The sequence below is a fragment of the Taudactylus pleione genome, unplaced genomic scaffold (genome assembly GCF_031769625.1).
Source record: "Taudactylus pleione unplaced genomic scaffold, aTauple2 ptg000265l, whole genome shotgun sequence".
Lineage (NCBI taxonomy): Eukaryota > Metazoa > Chordata > Amphibia > Anura > Myobatrachidae > Taudactylus > Taudactylus pleione.
The window spans coordinates 6,422,609-6,438,038 of NW_028284667.1; the positions used below are offsets into that span (position 1 = coordinate 6,422,609).

Consider the following 15,430-nt stretch of genomic DNA (forward strand, 5'->3'; position numbering starts at 1 on the left):
TAAAACCAGAACCGTTAGGGAGCCTTGAGGACTGCGTTTGGGAACCTCTGGGCAAATCTATAGCAACAAATTTCATAAATTTTCCTTCATTACCCTACTTTAAACTAGACGTGCTTTTAGTTTGTGTGTTCATGAGTGTGTGAGCACTTCCTCATAAGTGGAGAAGGCTGCTGCAGTCCCTTTTATCCTCTAGCTCCTTACTGCGTTCTCCTAATCGCCCACAGCATGACCTTAATATCTCTCAATGCAAGATGAACACAATCCAACGCCTGTAAATCTTCATACCTTGTAGTACTGGAATTAGCCACATACATCTTGAGCTTATACTTGTAACTATGATCTATTGTAATTTAAGTCAGGGAGTATAAAATGTTTTTCATAATGACTATCTAGAGATGCTGCAGTGTGTAAACTGTACAAATATAGTAAAATTTAAATTTTTATTACAACTTCATCATAGCTGCTGTTGATATATAGTATGGTGTATAAACTTACCTGATCCCATAGATATTTCAGAGCTTCCTCTTGTACAAGCCTTTGCATCCGCTCCTCATCCCTCTCTCTCTTCAGCCTAGAGTAGAGAATTCTGATTGTAACACTTATGTAACAGAAGATACATTTTAAGATCAAAACGGATTAGAGGGCTCATCAATGATTCCTGACCCAATTAGGTAAGTGTCCTAAACCTAACCCTTCCCCTAACCCACCTTTCCCGCAGCCTAACCCTAACCCTCCCCCCCTGCAGCCTAACCAGGATTCCGACCGCCGGGATGGTAACTACATGCCATACAAAGATTCAAAAACAAGTTATGAATGGTGCTTAGTTTGTTTTGTCACTAGTTTGCTCTTGCGCCAACGTCCGCAAGGATATACTAAGCAAAACACTGCTAGTAAAAGCATTGCCCTTTAAATTTTAGGCATAAGCACCAGGTTTTAGAAACCAACACTTAGTAAATAAACCTCTAAGTGTTTTTTAAGAAAAGAAAAAGGAAAAAAAAATAAAAATAGAAGAGAAGAGCACATAAGTCGCTAGCACTCATATGCAAATGAGATGACTATTGGAGAGTATCTCTATACTCACTCCTGTGACTACCTTTTTGAAGGCAGCAATCTGAAATCGAGGATAGTGCAGACAATTCCCAAGAAGAATCACAGCATTTGCATTCAGCTCAAACTCATTTAAAACTGTACACTTAAATAGCATACTTAAAAAAAAACAAAAAAAAAAAACGGTAGGCTTTGTTTAATATAAATAGCAAAATCAGAGCAAGCCTGAAACCTTCCACTCATATCTGTCACTTAACCCACTAGTTAATTAGCTGCAACCCGCTGATCATATAATATATGAGAGCGAGGGAAAGCGAGAGAGCGGGGGGAGAGCGAGGAGAGCGAGCGAGAGGGGGGGGGGAGAGCGAGAGAGGGGGGAGAGCGAGAGAGAGGGGGAGAGCGAGAGAGAGGGGGGAGAGCGAGAGAGAGGGGGGAGAGCGAGAGAGAGGGGGGAGAGCGAGAGAGAGGGGGGAGAGCGAGAGAGAGGGGGGAGAGCGAGAGAGAGGGGGGAGAGCGACAGAGGGGGGAGAGCGACAGAGAGAGGGGGGGAGAGGGGAGAGAGCGAGAGAGAGGGGGGGAGAGAGCGAGAGAGAGGGGGGAGAGAGCGAGAGAGAGGGGGGAGAGAGCGAGAGAGAGGGGGGAGAGAGCGAGAGAGAGGGGGGAGAGAGCGAGAGAGAGGGGGGAGAGAGAGAGAGAGAGGGGGGAGAGAGAGAGAGGGGGGGAGAGAGAGAGAGGGGAGAGAGAGGGGAGAGAGAAAGAGAGAGGGGAGAGAGAGGGGAGAGAGAAAGAGAGAGGGGGAGAGAGAGAGAGGGGGGAGAGAGAGAGGGGGGGAGAGAGAGGGGGGAGAGAGAGAGGGGGGGAGAGAGAGGGGGGGGAGAGAGGGGGGGGGGGAGAGAGGGGGGGGAGAGAGAGAGGGGGGAGAGAGAGAGAGGGGGGAGAGAGAGAGAAAAAGAGGGACAAGAGAGATGGGGAGAGGTAGACGAGGGTAGAGAGAGACAGGGGGGGAGGGAGAGATGGGGAGAGTGAGGAGTGTTTTTATCTCCTGATACCTACATTCAATGTATCTAATTGGCAATTGCTAGTAGTAGACAGTGGAAAAAACAAAAACAAACCCTAAATACCTAAATTATCAAACCAACCAAAAGATGTCAAACCTGTTAAGTAGTTGATTCATTGTGAAGCTAAATTTAGTTTATCAGTTACTTATTCATCACCTGTAGAATGTTGTTTTAAAGAAAACAGAACTAAAAATAGATGACAAGTGCTTGCATCACAGATCTATATTTAGGACTTGTACTAAAAATAAAACTCAAATGTCACTTAATTTAGAAAGGAGACAGCAATATTTTAATAAACATGTCTATGTGCCCCAGGTATGATTCTTACACAGCTGCTCTATGTTCGGTCCCACGCTTCCAGTCATTAAATATTATTTTCAAAACCAGTTTGCTGACAATTGAAGGAATACTATTCAGCACCAAGCTTTGACAGGAGCTGATGAATAGTTGAACATATGCCTGTTTGTATAGTGTATTGTATAGTAAGTATTTGATACTAACCCAGAGAGACAGAGAGACACACACACACACACACACACACACACACACACACACACACAGAGAGAGACACAGAGAGAGAGACAGAGAGAGAGACAGAGAGAGAGACAGAGAGAGAGACAGAGAGAGAGAGACACACACACACACAAAGAAAGAGGGTCTCATTCAGACCCGGTCGCAAGCACCGATGTGCTCGCAACCGGGTTGATTGTTAGCCCTGCGCACGCGCAGCGGCCGCACTGTGGGTGAACAAGCCCCGGAGCGTGAGAGAAACGCTCTCGCTCCGAAGCTCTCTACAAAAGGGGCGGCTGTCGATGTTGATTGACAGCTCGCCCCGTTTTGTAGGCGGGCCTGGGTTTTTTTTTTTTCCCAAAATGGAGGCGTTCCTTAAGGAACGCCTACCGTTTTGTGGGCGGCCGAACTGACATAATCGATGATGTCAGTGGGGAGTTTCCTGCTTTTTCAAAGCAGGAAGCTCCCTGGGGCTTGCAGCTGCCGAGATCCAACCTTAGGGTCTCGTCGCAAGCCCCGATGGTGTTCACCATCGCGACCATCAACCTGGTTGGTCGCTAAGCTGTGGGTGGTAGCCCACAGCTTACCTAACGACCAGGAGGCCGCACTTCAAAAATGAAGCGGCCGCCCTCATTCAGAACGAGCACTTGCTTCTTGCGAGCGCCTCTGAATGAGGGCCAGAGAGAAAGAGAGAGACACACACACACACACACAGAGACAGAGAGATCTCCTGATACCGACATTCAATGTATCTAATTGGCAATTGCTAGTAGTAGATAGTGGAAAAAACAAAAAACAAACCCTAAATACCTAAAATATCAATCCAACAAAAAGATGTCAAACCTGTTAAGTAGTTGATTCATTGTGAAGCTAAAATTAGTTTATCAGTTACTTATTCATCACCTGTAGAATGTTGTTTTAAAGAAAACAGAACTAAAAATAGATGACAAGTGCTTGCATCACAGATCTATATTTAGGACTTGTACTAAAAATAAAACTCAAATGTCACTTAATTTAGAAAGGAGACAGCAATATTTTAATAAACATGTCTATGTGCCCCAGGTATGATTCTTACACAGCTGCTCTATGTTCGGTCCCACGCTTCCAGTCATTAAATATTATTTTCAAAACCAGTTTGCTGACAATTGAACCAATACTATTAAGTACCAAGGAGCTGATGAATAACTGAACATACTGTATGCCTGTTTGCATGGTGTATTTGGTGTGAATTTGCATTGCATTTTTCCCCATATGTATGCCCATGTTAATTCCAACTCTGCATCAGCACCAGAAAATGAAGGCTAAGCAATGTTCAATTATAAATGATTAGGACCCCATTTCCAAAACCTATTCTTTCTGCAATGCATGCTGCCTATCTTAGTTTATTAGAAATGTAGGCCCCCTACAATTCTGGTCCTATGCCATGAACTATTTTTCCGGGATTCAGTTTTTCAGTAGTATACATGCTGTACAGCTGCACATAAAGGAATAGTAATATAATGGTGGAAGACTCATAAGAGGAATTACCACCTAACTGTGGACATCTCCTTCAACAAAATATATATATTTTGTTATTTGATACTAACCCAATGTGTAACAATTTGTTATCCCCGTGTATAGTATAATTTTCTGTCACAAAAAAATGTAGTAGCTGGTTTCCATCATACGCCGTGTCTTCTAAATTCTTTGCTTTACCACTACTTGCAGCGATAAAATGGGTGGATACCAAGCCATGACTAGTATTGTAGACCAGTCATTCGCTAGGATGCAAGCTATTGTGGCCAGCATATAGCCTCACCCTCTCTGTGACTATCCAGTCCCACCCCTCAATGTTCTCTACAGTCTCAAGCATCCCCCATCTCTGCAGGCTTAGGACACCCTGTGTGTCTCTAAAGCCTCATGTCACCCCTCGTGTCTCTCTAACCTCCACCAAAATGTCTCTGCAGCCTTATCTGTCTGACGGGGATTCAGTGCGCCTGTGCTAAACGGACACCGTACAGCATTATATAAAAGATGAGAGTACAAGGGAGACACAATAAATGCAGAACACAAAATGTTGGGAAGGACATTTAGTGGTATAATGTGTGGTTGCTCCTCTCTGAGGTTGTTTGCTGTTATTTGTAAAAGGCCTCCTGTATGAAATTGTTCACATCACTTAAAAATAATTATCAATAATAATGAAATAAGAAAAAAATACCTGGATGATCCTTGTAAAAAATAATGTCTTGATATTTTCAGGAGATCTTGTGATGAGACAAAACACCTGTAAGCCCTTTTCCAAAAAGTGGTATTTCATGACAAAAGGACCTGAGTGCCCTGTAATGGCCAAATATACAGCGGGTAAAATAAGTATTGAACACATCAACATTTTTCTCAGTAAATATATTTGTAATGGGGCTATTGTAATGACATTATGACACAACTTAATTTATGGACATCTATGGTTTGATTTCTTTGCATGTGTGGATTGCACGGGTTGTTGCTGACATTTGGTGAACATTTCATTACAATAGCCCAATTATAAATACATTTACTGAGAAAAATGTTGGTGTTCAAAACTTATTTTACCCGCTGTATGTAATAAATGTAAAGCACACATACAGCACATTTTCCCCTGCTGGTAAAACTTGCATAGTCCCAGGTAATATGAACACATCTATAAAATACTAATATTTGTGACCCGTCATTTGTCTCTCCCCCTCACATGGGCGCGAGCTGCTGCACTGGGTGGGTACACGTGTCTCCTGATGTGACCCACGTGGGCCTGCATGTGATAAATAACACCTTCATGCTGATTAGTTGCTATGGGCAAATTATCCACTCTCTACACTGCTTCAGACATCTCCCCCTAAGTTTGATCTTAGAAATACGTAATCACTTCTTCCCCTTTGAGATAGAGGATGTTGGACATTGCCTTACCAAACCCCTCCAACACCACAATATTCTCTTCTTTCTGCTACATTCCTGTGATTCCTGTGTGTTTTGTACACTGGTACAATGCAATTTGGTTTATTGAAATACAAAGATTGTTACAAAAATAAAAAGTAGTGATCATTCAAAGGAAGTAGATGATTGGGATGTGAATTTACAGACAGAAATGCAGTCCAGCATGACCACACACAGTCCTCCATTAATACAAAGAATACGACATTATTGGTAAGAAAGAAAATTGGCCTGGCTAACAGAAAATTGTTAGCAGTAAGCATTACTGGGCAGGGATTTGTGAGTGAACTATACTGAAAACAATTCAATTTCAATCAAATTATTTCAAGTTGTAAATAACTTCATCCCGGACATACCTGGAGACTTCATCACTCAGGAAAACAATGTGCTCCTGCATTCTGCTCAGTCTGATCTCACAGTGTACATCCTTCACTTGGCGATTATGTTTCCTGTTATAGAAGCCTCTCCAGCAAGACTGCAGCTTTGTAGCTGCTTTGTTCATAATGTTCAGATGGTCAGTGTCTTTATCATCTGGATACAACACTGTAATACTGCTACAAGAGGGAGCACTTGATGGTTGGACGTTCTCCGTTACTGATGGTTGGACGTTCTCAGAAACAGCGTCAGAAGACGTTTGCCAATTCTTGACACTCAATTTAATATTCTCATTTGATAGGACAAAGTCAAATTCTTTCGTGTGCTCCTTTGTCCTTTGTGTGGAGAACATCTCACAGTTGCCTTTGTTATATTCTGTCACAGTTTCATTAGCATCTAACTCATCCGACATGCCTGGGACTCTCAGTTCTATGGTGGGAGACTCTGGAGATAATCCTGGAGCTACAGGCATGAATGTGGACTCTGAGGAAAGGAGACTACAGTTCAGTTTGTCCTCATCAGTCTGAATGTCTTCTAGATAGAGGCTGTTATAATGTGATGCCCCAGAATGCGCAGGACTGGAGGATATGTTTCTTGAAGTGTAAAAATGGTCTTTGGAATCATTTGTACCTAGCCAGGTGTCCACTTTTACCACAAGTTCTAGGAAAAAAATCACACAAATGATATAATGAGCAATATTTCAAGTGCAGAAACAGATAACAGAATATTGTTTACTGCCCCTTTTTTCCCATTAACTATGACCATAACATTCTTAATGGTGAATTCCTACCTCATTACTGGTTTAAGGCACCCCCACCTCTGCAAATTTGCAAGAAAATTGCAGTATGGAAAATTACTGAATCTTTCACAGCTAATGAACAACAGCTGGGAGAATAGGCACTAAAGTATGGAGATGAGGAGTCTGGACATCTGGTGTAAAAGGAGTCATGGCTTAGATGTATGATACATTAATATTTGCTAGTTACTTGAGATCATAATTAAGCTTTATAAAAAAAAAATTTAGCAAGGCTCACAAACCATTACACAACTGCAGACTTCCGGAACTTTTTGATAAAATTAGTCTAAATCTGTGATAGAAACACAAAGGGCCTGATTCACTATGGATCACTATTGTGATCGCACCTGGGATTACGCACTATGTCTGCTGCGAAAATATGCTAATGAATGCAATCGCAAAGCCCCAAACACTGACCTTCTGTCACTCACTCTGCAATGGCTATCTTTCTGTATGAGCGATAGCAATTCTAACTTATGCACATGCACTGCGGTGCATACGCACCAATGACAGATCTGCGTATGCTGTTGCAATTGCGATCTGTGATGAATCAGGCCCAAAGTACCCATGAAGCACCAGTTATGATCACAGCAAAATGGAACCTTGATTAAGCAAGCAGGGAGTATTATGCAAATAACCACCAATAAAATTTGATTAAAAAAATTACTATATGTGCATTCTCTTATTAAAAATCATAAACCATGTCTAATCTTGCAAGTTAGTATGCCTGTAAAAGTTTCAATCTTATTATATATTTGCATGATTCATATGCACAGTTTCTCCAGATCATTATCCCAGCACTGTAATACAAAGGAAAATGGGAACATTTAACAGTATGGGCAGGATACGTTCAGTATCCCGTCACAGGCGATGCCAGAGATTAGAATACCGGGGCCGGAATCCCAACACCTGTCAGAATCCTGGCACCGGCATCCCGAAGGCAAGTAGCAGGGTTGGGGGGAGGGTTAGGGCACTAGGGGGAGGGTTAGGCACAAGGGGGGATGGTTAGCTTTAGAGTGCAGGGAGGGAGGGTTAGTTTTAGGATGGGGAGGTTAGGTTTATGCACCAGGAAGGGAGAGTTAGTGGTAGGGAGAGGGGGAGTTTTATAATACCTACAGACAGATGTCGGTATCTTAACCCAGTTGGGATGCTGGCGTTGGGATTTTGACCACCAGGATCCAGAGCGCCAGCATCCCGTACCCATCCTGTATGGGCATATATAGCTACCAGTGTGTGAAAGGGGTTGCTACTAGAGATTTGGCCAAGAATGGAATCTTTAAAATGCTGATTAAGATATCCAATAGACTTCTATAAAGAAAAAAGTTTTACTGAAACAAACTTTACCTGAAAAGAAGCAGCAATGTGCCGACTTACCACTATTATTAGAACGCTGGAGACTTGGGTTTTGACGCTCATTTGAGGAAGATGATCTTTTATTTGGTGTGGAGGAGAGAGGACTCTCATTACGAATCTGGTGCATTAACTGTCTTTGATGTAATCTAAACAAAAATATAAAGTATTAACTTATAGTTTGATTTTTACTGAATGATTTCTATTGAAAGACTTGCAACTTAGGGCCGTATTCAATTAGAAGTGAAAAGCAGAAATCTGAAGTATCGCCGATTGCGACTTTCTGCCTGTCGGTAAAGTATTGCCGTATTCAATCTCTTCAGATTTTCGTGTATGTGAAAACGCAATGCAATGTAATAGATGAAAAAGATTCACCTCTGAATAGTTGGAGAAAAGAAGTGCATCTTTTTTATTTTGGGGTGCAAAGGTGGGGAAACCACTCAGAACCCTTGGGACAGCCCCCCAAAGGACAACTGTGCCAAAAAATTCCTAAAATAAGAACACCACAAAAAAGTACTTTGAATTTGGGGGGGAAAAAGTACAAAGTGGGGGGACAAGTTGGCAAACTAGCGAAATAAAGTTCTGGGGTGCACTAAAAAGGGGTCAAGTGTTTTGGGGATTGCAGGTGCATTTTTAGGGGTGTAATTTTACTTTATTTAAAAGTTCACTTTTGAGACATTAAAACATGCTAGCACCCATTTTCAGGTACCCCAAATTTGTCAGGACCACTTATTTTCACCTAAAAATACTGCTTTATGCCATATTTCACCACTTGTGCAAATACGCTAATTAGAGGCAATTGTGCTAAGTACCCCAAACAGTTTTATTGGGGCTAATTGGGCACTACTACATTGATCCCCAATGTTTCTGCATCTTTTTGGGGGGTTCAGGCTGATTTCCTCGATTCTGACACTACTTTTCGCCTGTTTTGAATTTGCATGTCTCCGTTTTCGCGTCTTTTATAACTGAATATGGCGAATAGCGGGGACGCGGATGATAAGTTTCCGCGGCTAAAATACACGATGTAGACTAATAATTTGGCAGGTGAAACTTTATCGCTGGTGCAAAACTAATTGAATACCGCCCTTAGATAGATTACAGCTTCATAGTGATTTAGTGCAGTCATGGCTGGTAGCCCAGAGCCAGGAACTAGTGCTGACTTGTTACTGCCAACTGCCTGTTACTGTATGGGCACTGTACCAACTGCCAGAACCTGATGCTCTGCCGCAAGTTGTCAGCTGCCTGTAGCAAGCCAAGGACTGGCACAGTGACTGTGTCCACCAACTGCCTGGAGCCAATAATTGGCATGGTAGCCGTAACCATGAAAACATATTGCCACCAACAGCTACCATTGTTATTTCACTAACTGATGTATGATGTGTTTGTCCAACATCTTATATTGTAAGCTTGTTTGGACAGGGCTTTCTTTATCTTCTTTTTTATATCACATTAATTTTTTGTATCAAGATCACATCAATATACAGCACTGAGTACTATGTTGGTGTTATATAATTACAATAGAATAATATCTAAAATATTCCAGGGGAAGGGGGGCAAGGTGTATCATGACTATGATTGCAAGATCTGCCATTTAAAAATCAGACACATGTAAAACACACAGGTGCACTGCATGCATCATAATCACAGACATACAGCATGCATCTGAAATATTGTCATTGCTGCAATGAGACCTATGCATTCCTAAATGTTCGGTTTTATCATAGCATAGGGCAATGACCATAGTGTGAATTAGTGAGCAGAGATCAGGCCAAATAAGATATTCACTTGTGTCCTAATGACACCATCAACAAAATTCTGTGTCTGCCACATGGCACTTCTTCATAGTAAATGAAGCTATAGTTACAACGACCAATAATGATGTACTGCAATGTGTAGGCATAGGGCTTTTATAGAAGATCTGCTGACCCCTTAGGTAGAGGTACAAACTTTTGAGATTATAGCAAGTATTGGACATTGTGTACACAAGATCATAAGCCTGGTACACACTTAACGATGTGTGTACCCAGCGATAGAGCACACAACCCGGCTGCCGACAGGCCGACATATCTTGCGGTCCGTACACACTGAGCAATCCGGTGCCCGGCCGCCCCAATATAAGGCGCCCCCCCACATAGCGCTGCATGGGATCGTCAGCCGCATCGCCTGATCTTACATGCTGCACATAAGATCAGGTGATGAGACTGACAACCCCATGGGAGAGCGCACTACACAATGCAATGCATACACTCTACACACGATTTGACGTTCCGATGTGTCGGAATCGGACAAAACGTTAAAGATATTGTGTAGTGTGTAGGGGCCAATGGATTTGTTTTCGCATTGCTTCAGCAAATTAATTTAAAAAAGAAACATATATACCTTTGTTTACTTAATATTTTCTCCAGCTTTGCATCCTCCTCAGTTTGAAGACCATGTGCAGAAGTCAGGGGACATACAGATGCTAAGTACTGGGCAAGTGGCACATGCTGGCCTGGCCTGTATGATCTTCCTTTACCTTGGCTGTAAAGCCATTCTGCTTTCAAGCTGCAATGACATGAACAAAGAATTAATACATCGAAGATTAAACAAGTTATTGGTATTTGCTGGAAACGCAAACGTTTCAGGAGAACATTCAGTATAAACACTCGCACTAAGGGCCTGATTCAGGTTAGTTCGCACGCAGCCGGCTGATGTTTGCATTCTGCGCATGCATCCCAGTGCGCGTGCGCGAACCGACCTCTGATCGGGAATCGATCGCAGTAAGCACGCAGTCCCATGCATAACTAAGCCCCTTCGATTGTATACGTAGCCAGAGATTAGTTGGCGACAGGAAGTTTAGCAGTTTGTGCGGCAGGTCATGGTCAACCACAACTGTGCGTATGGGTTTGATGTTACTGATGTTTTCGCTGACTTGCGGATGCATGTCATGGGTAGTGGGCGGCTGTATACAGTGGTGGGCGTCTTGGTATAGTGCTGCAGTTGCCATGCGATTGCATTCATTAGCATATCTTCGCAGCGAGCAGGTGCGTGCGAACACAGCCTTGCGTACCAACCAGAATCAGGCCCTAAGTTTGCAAAATATCCCTGCGCTGGGGCAGAGCAACTGAACAGTTTCAGGTACAAAAGTGCAACAAGCAGAGCTGGTTATTCATGATTTTTGTATACTACACAAGATATGCCTTAATTCAGGTAGATAATACATAATGACATTAACTGTGTCCCACTGCAGTATCTGTCAAAAAGCCTGTTTGTGTATGCTTTTTCTTGGAGGTCCTCTGCACATCCCCTCACTCACTTTTACTTAAGCTATTCATAATCTAGCATTACATCACTATTACATTAATAGGAATACTATTATATGGTTTTATTACATGTAATTGCATGCACAAGTCTCAAATCAGTTAAGTATTTAATCTTACATTTCACTTAATATGTCCATACGTGGAGATCAGATTTCTATTTCACATGAGTCTCACCTTTCTTTTTGTGACACTACATATCCATCTAATACTTTAAGGTTCAAGCACCAGCTGACAGTGTAAGGTCTGTAGTCAAAGCCTGGAATAGATGGAGTGGCCATCACACAGGGATTGTTCATGATTGATAATTGTTCCAGATCAGTAAGGACTGCGAGGAATGAGACCTGGCAAAAAACAAAGCAGGACTATAAACGTAGTATTTCATCACTAACTGTCTTAGGTGAGCAAGTAAATTCCTCTGGGCCTATTACTACACCAAAATAATAGTTTTGTTGTACTTTATAAGCTAAATTGCTAAGTATTGAAACATAAACCACATGTTCCAAAAGGGTGGGCCACTGAACAAATTGGTGACGTCTCTAACAAGTTCTATAAAGTCTCTGGAGATGTTTTCATGCTCTTTAATAAGGGGAAGAAAGGTCCCAGGCTCTTTATGTAGACTATATTATTCTATTTAACTATACTCTTAGGGCCTGATTCAGAGGCACTCGCAAAAAGTGGGTGCTCGCTCTGAATCAGGGCGGGCGTTGTTTTTTTTAGTTGCGGCCTCCTGGCCGCTCGCATAGCTGTGGGTGACCACCCACAGCTATTGCGAGCGGCCAGGGTGATGGTCAAGACCATCGGGCTTGCGACGAGACCCTTGTGGTAGGGTCTCGTGGCCACAAGTCCCAGATAGTTTCTGGCTCTAATAGAGCCGGAAGCTCTCTCACTGATATCACTGGTGATGTCATTGGGGCCGCCCACAAACTGTAGGCGTTCACTTGGGAACACCTCCATTTATGAAGCCACCCCCGCCTGGCCACGCCTACAAAATGGGGCGAGCAGTCGATCAACATCGACAGCCGCCCCTTTTGTAGTGAGCCACGGAGCGAGTGCTTTTTGCGCTCGCTCTGGGGCTCATGCGTGCGCACTGGGCCACCATCAACACGCTTGCAAGCACTATGCGCTTGCGAGCGGGTCTGAATCAGGCCCTTAGCTCAGAGTGGTATATTTTTAGATTGCAACTGACAGATGTCGTAATTACGTATTCTAATTAACATGTGAAGTCATAATGATAATGAAGAACAGCAGATATAAAATGGACTTTTAAAATTAAATCAGAAATTAGTCTACTGTTTTGATTACATCTAAACATTTGCAACATGCTAAAAGTATATAAGTACTATCGCTTCTATAAAACATTAAAGGCAAAACTAAAAAAAAAAAAAGAAGAAGATTGTGTCGTTTTACAGTCCTACAATATATGAATGGCTTGTTTGCATTCCGTAAGGGAAAACTTTAACATAGGACCGTGATTCTCAAACTCGGCCCTGAGGACCCCACACAGTTTACTTTCTCCAGGTCACCCAGCAGCTGCACAGGTGTGTTCATTACTCACCGACACATTTTAATAGATCCATAGAGGGAGCTAATTATTTCACTTGTGATTCTGTGAGGAGACCTGGAAAACATGCACTGTTTGGGGCCCTGAGGACTGAGTTTGAGAACCTGTGACGTAATATATGTGACACAAGAGGACTGTGTTTATTATAGGCAAAAGGTTCTGTTGCATATATAAGTATTTAATGTTAGAAACAGATTTATGTTTAACTTTCCAGTGGGCAGAGCATTGTGATGGCCGCTATTTACAGAGCTCTCCATCTCAGCCCCGTATAATCCATTTCCATCTGCAACTCTGCCAAGGATTTTTCATCTAAATCTCTTCTACTGATAGTAATAAGTTAGAGCTGTGCTGCAAGACTCTGTGTGTCTCCTCTTACCTTCCCCTCCCAACCCTCCTTCTCCAGTCTGCCTTCCCCTTCCCTGTCTATTATATACCTAGTCCCTTATACAGGTACTTCTCTACAAGTGTAAACGAGTAATTCAGTGTCCCCTCACTGCCATTATACAGAGTGATTCTCCTTCCCCAGACGCGGAGCTCCAGAGGGTTCAACATCTGCCACTTCACTTATTTTGAAGTGCCCTATACCACTTATTTGTGATGCCATTATCCACCTAGAACGGGAAGTTGACTTTTCTTTGCTGCGGCTTAATATAGCCACTCCAACTGGATTGTGCCTTAATATTCAAGATATACTGCATTTCTACTTGTCTGATCTCTTGTCACTTTGACTGGTTATACTTTACATATATATTTATTTACATTGAATTGTAATTAGCTGGTGTAAGTGTGCCCTCTAGTGGTGCTTTCTACTCAGCACAGTTCCTTCATCACCTCTGCTCTAGTTCATCATATATCTTGGGAGCGCTGTAGTACCACAGCGCTCCCAATTGTTTTATTTGTTCTTGCATTTGATAGGGGTTTGCCACCCCCATTTGGTGAGCTGCAGTTTGTACCTCACAACAGATTAACACTGAATCGCCCATTTTTTTTCTCCTCTTTGATCATCATATATCTTGCTTATATCTTGTGTTTTTTAAATTTCTATATGTTATACTCGACCTACATGTTCTTGAAATTAGATAGTATGTGTGCCACTAGTAGTGCTTTCTACTCAGCACAGTTTCTTCATAAGCTCTACTCCTGAGGGCGGATTCAATTAGCCCAGAGGCTAACTGTCAGCCCAGAAGCATTCAATTAAGGCTTGCATCCTTGTTTCGCTGCGAGTTAAGCCCCAAATGGTGCCCTTAATATGGAATTTTCCTCGCAGCCTAAGGAGTTAATCAAACACGCCCTCTTGGGTTTAACAGACATGGGAAACCCATAGATTCTGGCACTTAACGTGGAATCTATAAGTTACCGTGCGGTACCCAAGAAAATGCAGAAAAAAAATGAATGGCTCTGGGCATTAAACCGGAAGCTTTAGCGAAGCAGTAAATACAGCAGGTAATGGAGTCTGCCCCCTAATGTCTAAAATCAGTCACTGACTAGCTGTTTAGCTTTCGTAAGTCTCAGCTGAAGTTTTTCTAAATACTCGATTTTTCACTTCCCTTTGATACTCATTTTCTCAAAACTCCTAAATTCAGAGTTTAACATTTTACAATTATATGTAGGATTTCTCTATATCCGCACATCACTTTGTCTTTCATATGTGACATTATGAGACATCTACTTCGATTTATTTTGTTTGCGCACTTAGGGCTCAATTCAATTCGCGTTAAATTGAATTGAGCCCTTAGAAACTAACACTAGCGTCTCACTCACTGACGCAGAAGACAGCATCCTAACCCTTCAAAACATTGTAAAATCTCAATCCAACCACATTACCACTCACTTCCAAATTAGATGACCTGGAAAATCATCCCCGATTAAATAATCTCAGGTTTATAGGAAACCTTGAAAATATCAAGGGAGCCGATTTGATTTATCTCCTGAGTGTTGCTATTATTCAAATCCTTAATGTCCCCACTAGCTCAGGTACAGTTTTAATTGAGAAGAGCACACCATCTGGGTCCTGACTAAGATGCTGTAATACTCCAGAGGCCAGTGATTGCAACATTTGTAAATGCAACGTACTCACACAGTTATGGACTTTACAGTGTCGATATTTCAGGACTTTTCCATTCTAGTCACCCAAACAAAGGAAAGAGTTCACTCCTATCTGCAAATATTTGTTTGACAAGAACATTAAAATTTGCACTTCTTTTCCCCGCAAAATTAAGAGTGATACTTCATGGTAAACTCATGGTGGTTGTAGATCCTTTCCTGGCTAGAAAACATTTCCATATCCCTACCACCTCATCCTTTAGCATCTTACACCCAATGATTGACTTCTTAGAAGCGGTGTTCTAGGTTTTTTCTCTTCATTATTGAGGCTTCAAGCCTAATTGACTATTGTCTTAGTATAGGTTTTGTTTATTCCAGAGGTTCTCAAGGTTTTAGAGATATCCATAGTTTAGCATAGGTGGCTTAATTAGTACCTCAGCCAATT

General features: G+C 42.2%; 1 protein-coding gene across 2 annotated transcripts in view; it reads right to left on the bottom strand.

Moving 5' to 3' along the window:
- Nucleotides 1–15,430, bottom strand: part of CEP97 (centrosomal protein 97) — a 47,501-nt gene that overhangs the window by 4,981 nt on the left and 27,090 nt on the right. For both annotated transcript variants that reach the window (XM_088481119.1, XM_088481118.1), the window contains exons 6-10: nucleotides 11,556–11,722; nucleotides 10,459–10,623; nucleotides 8,104–8,228; nucleotides 5,915–6,593; nucleotides 496–571 (exon numbers count right to left, since the gene is read on the bottom strand). In XM_088481119.1, the coding sequence (XP_088337245.1) occupies nucleotides 496–571; nucleotides 5,915–6,593; nucleotides 8,104–8,228; nucleotides 10,459–10,623; nucleotides 11,556–11,722 (1,212 nt within the window). The remainder of the gene's footprint in view (nucleotides 1–495; nucleotides 572–5,914; nucleotides 6,594–8,103; nucleotides 8,229–10,458; nucleotides 10,624–11,555; nucleotides 11,723–15,430) is intronic.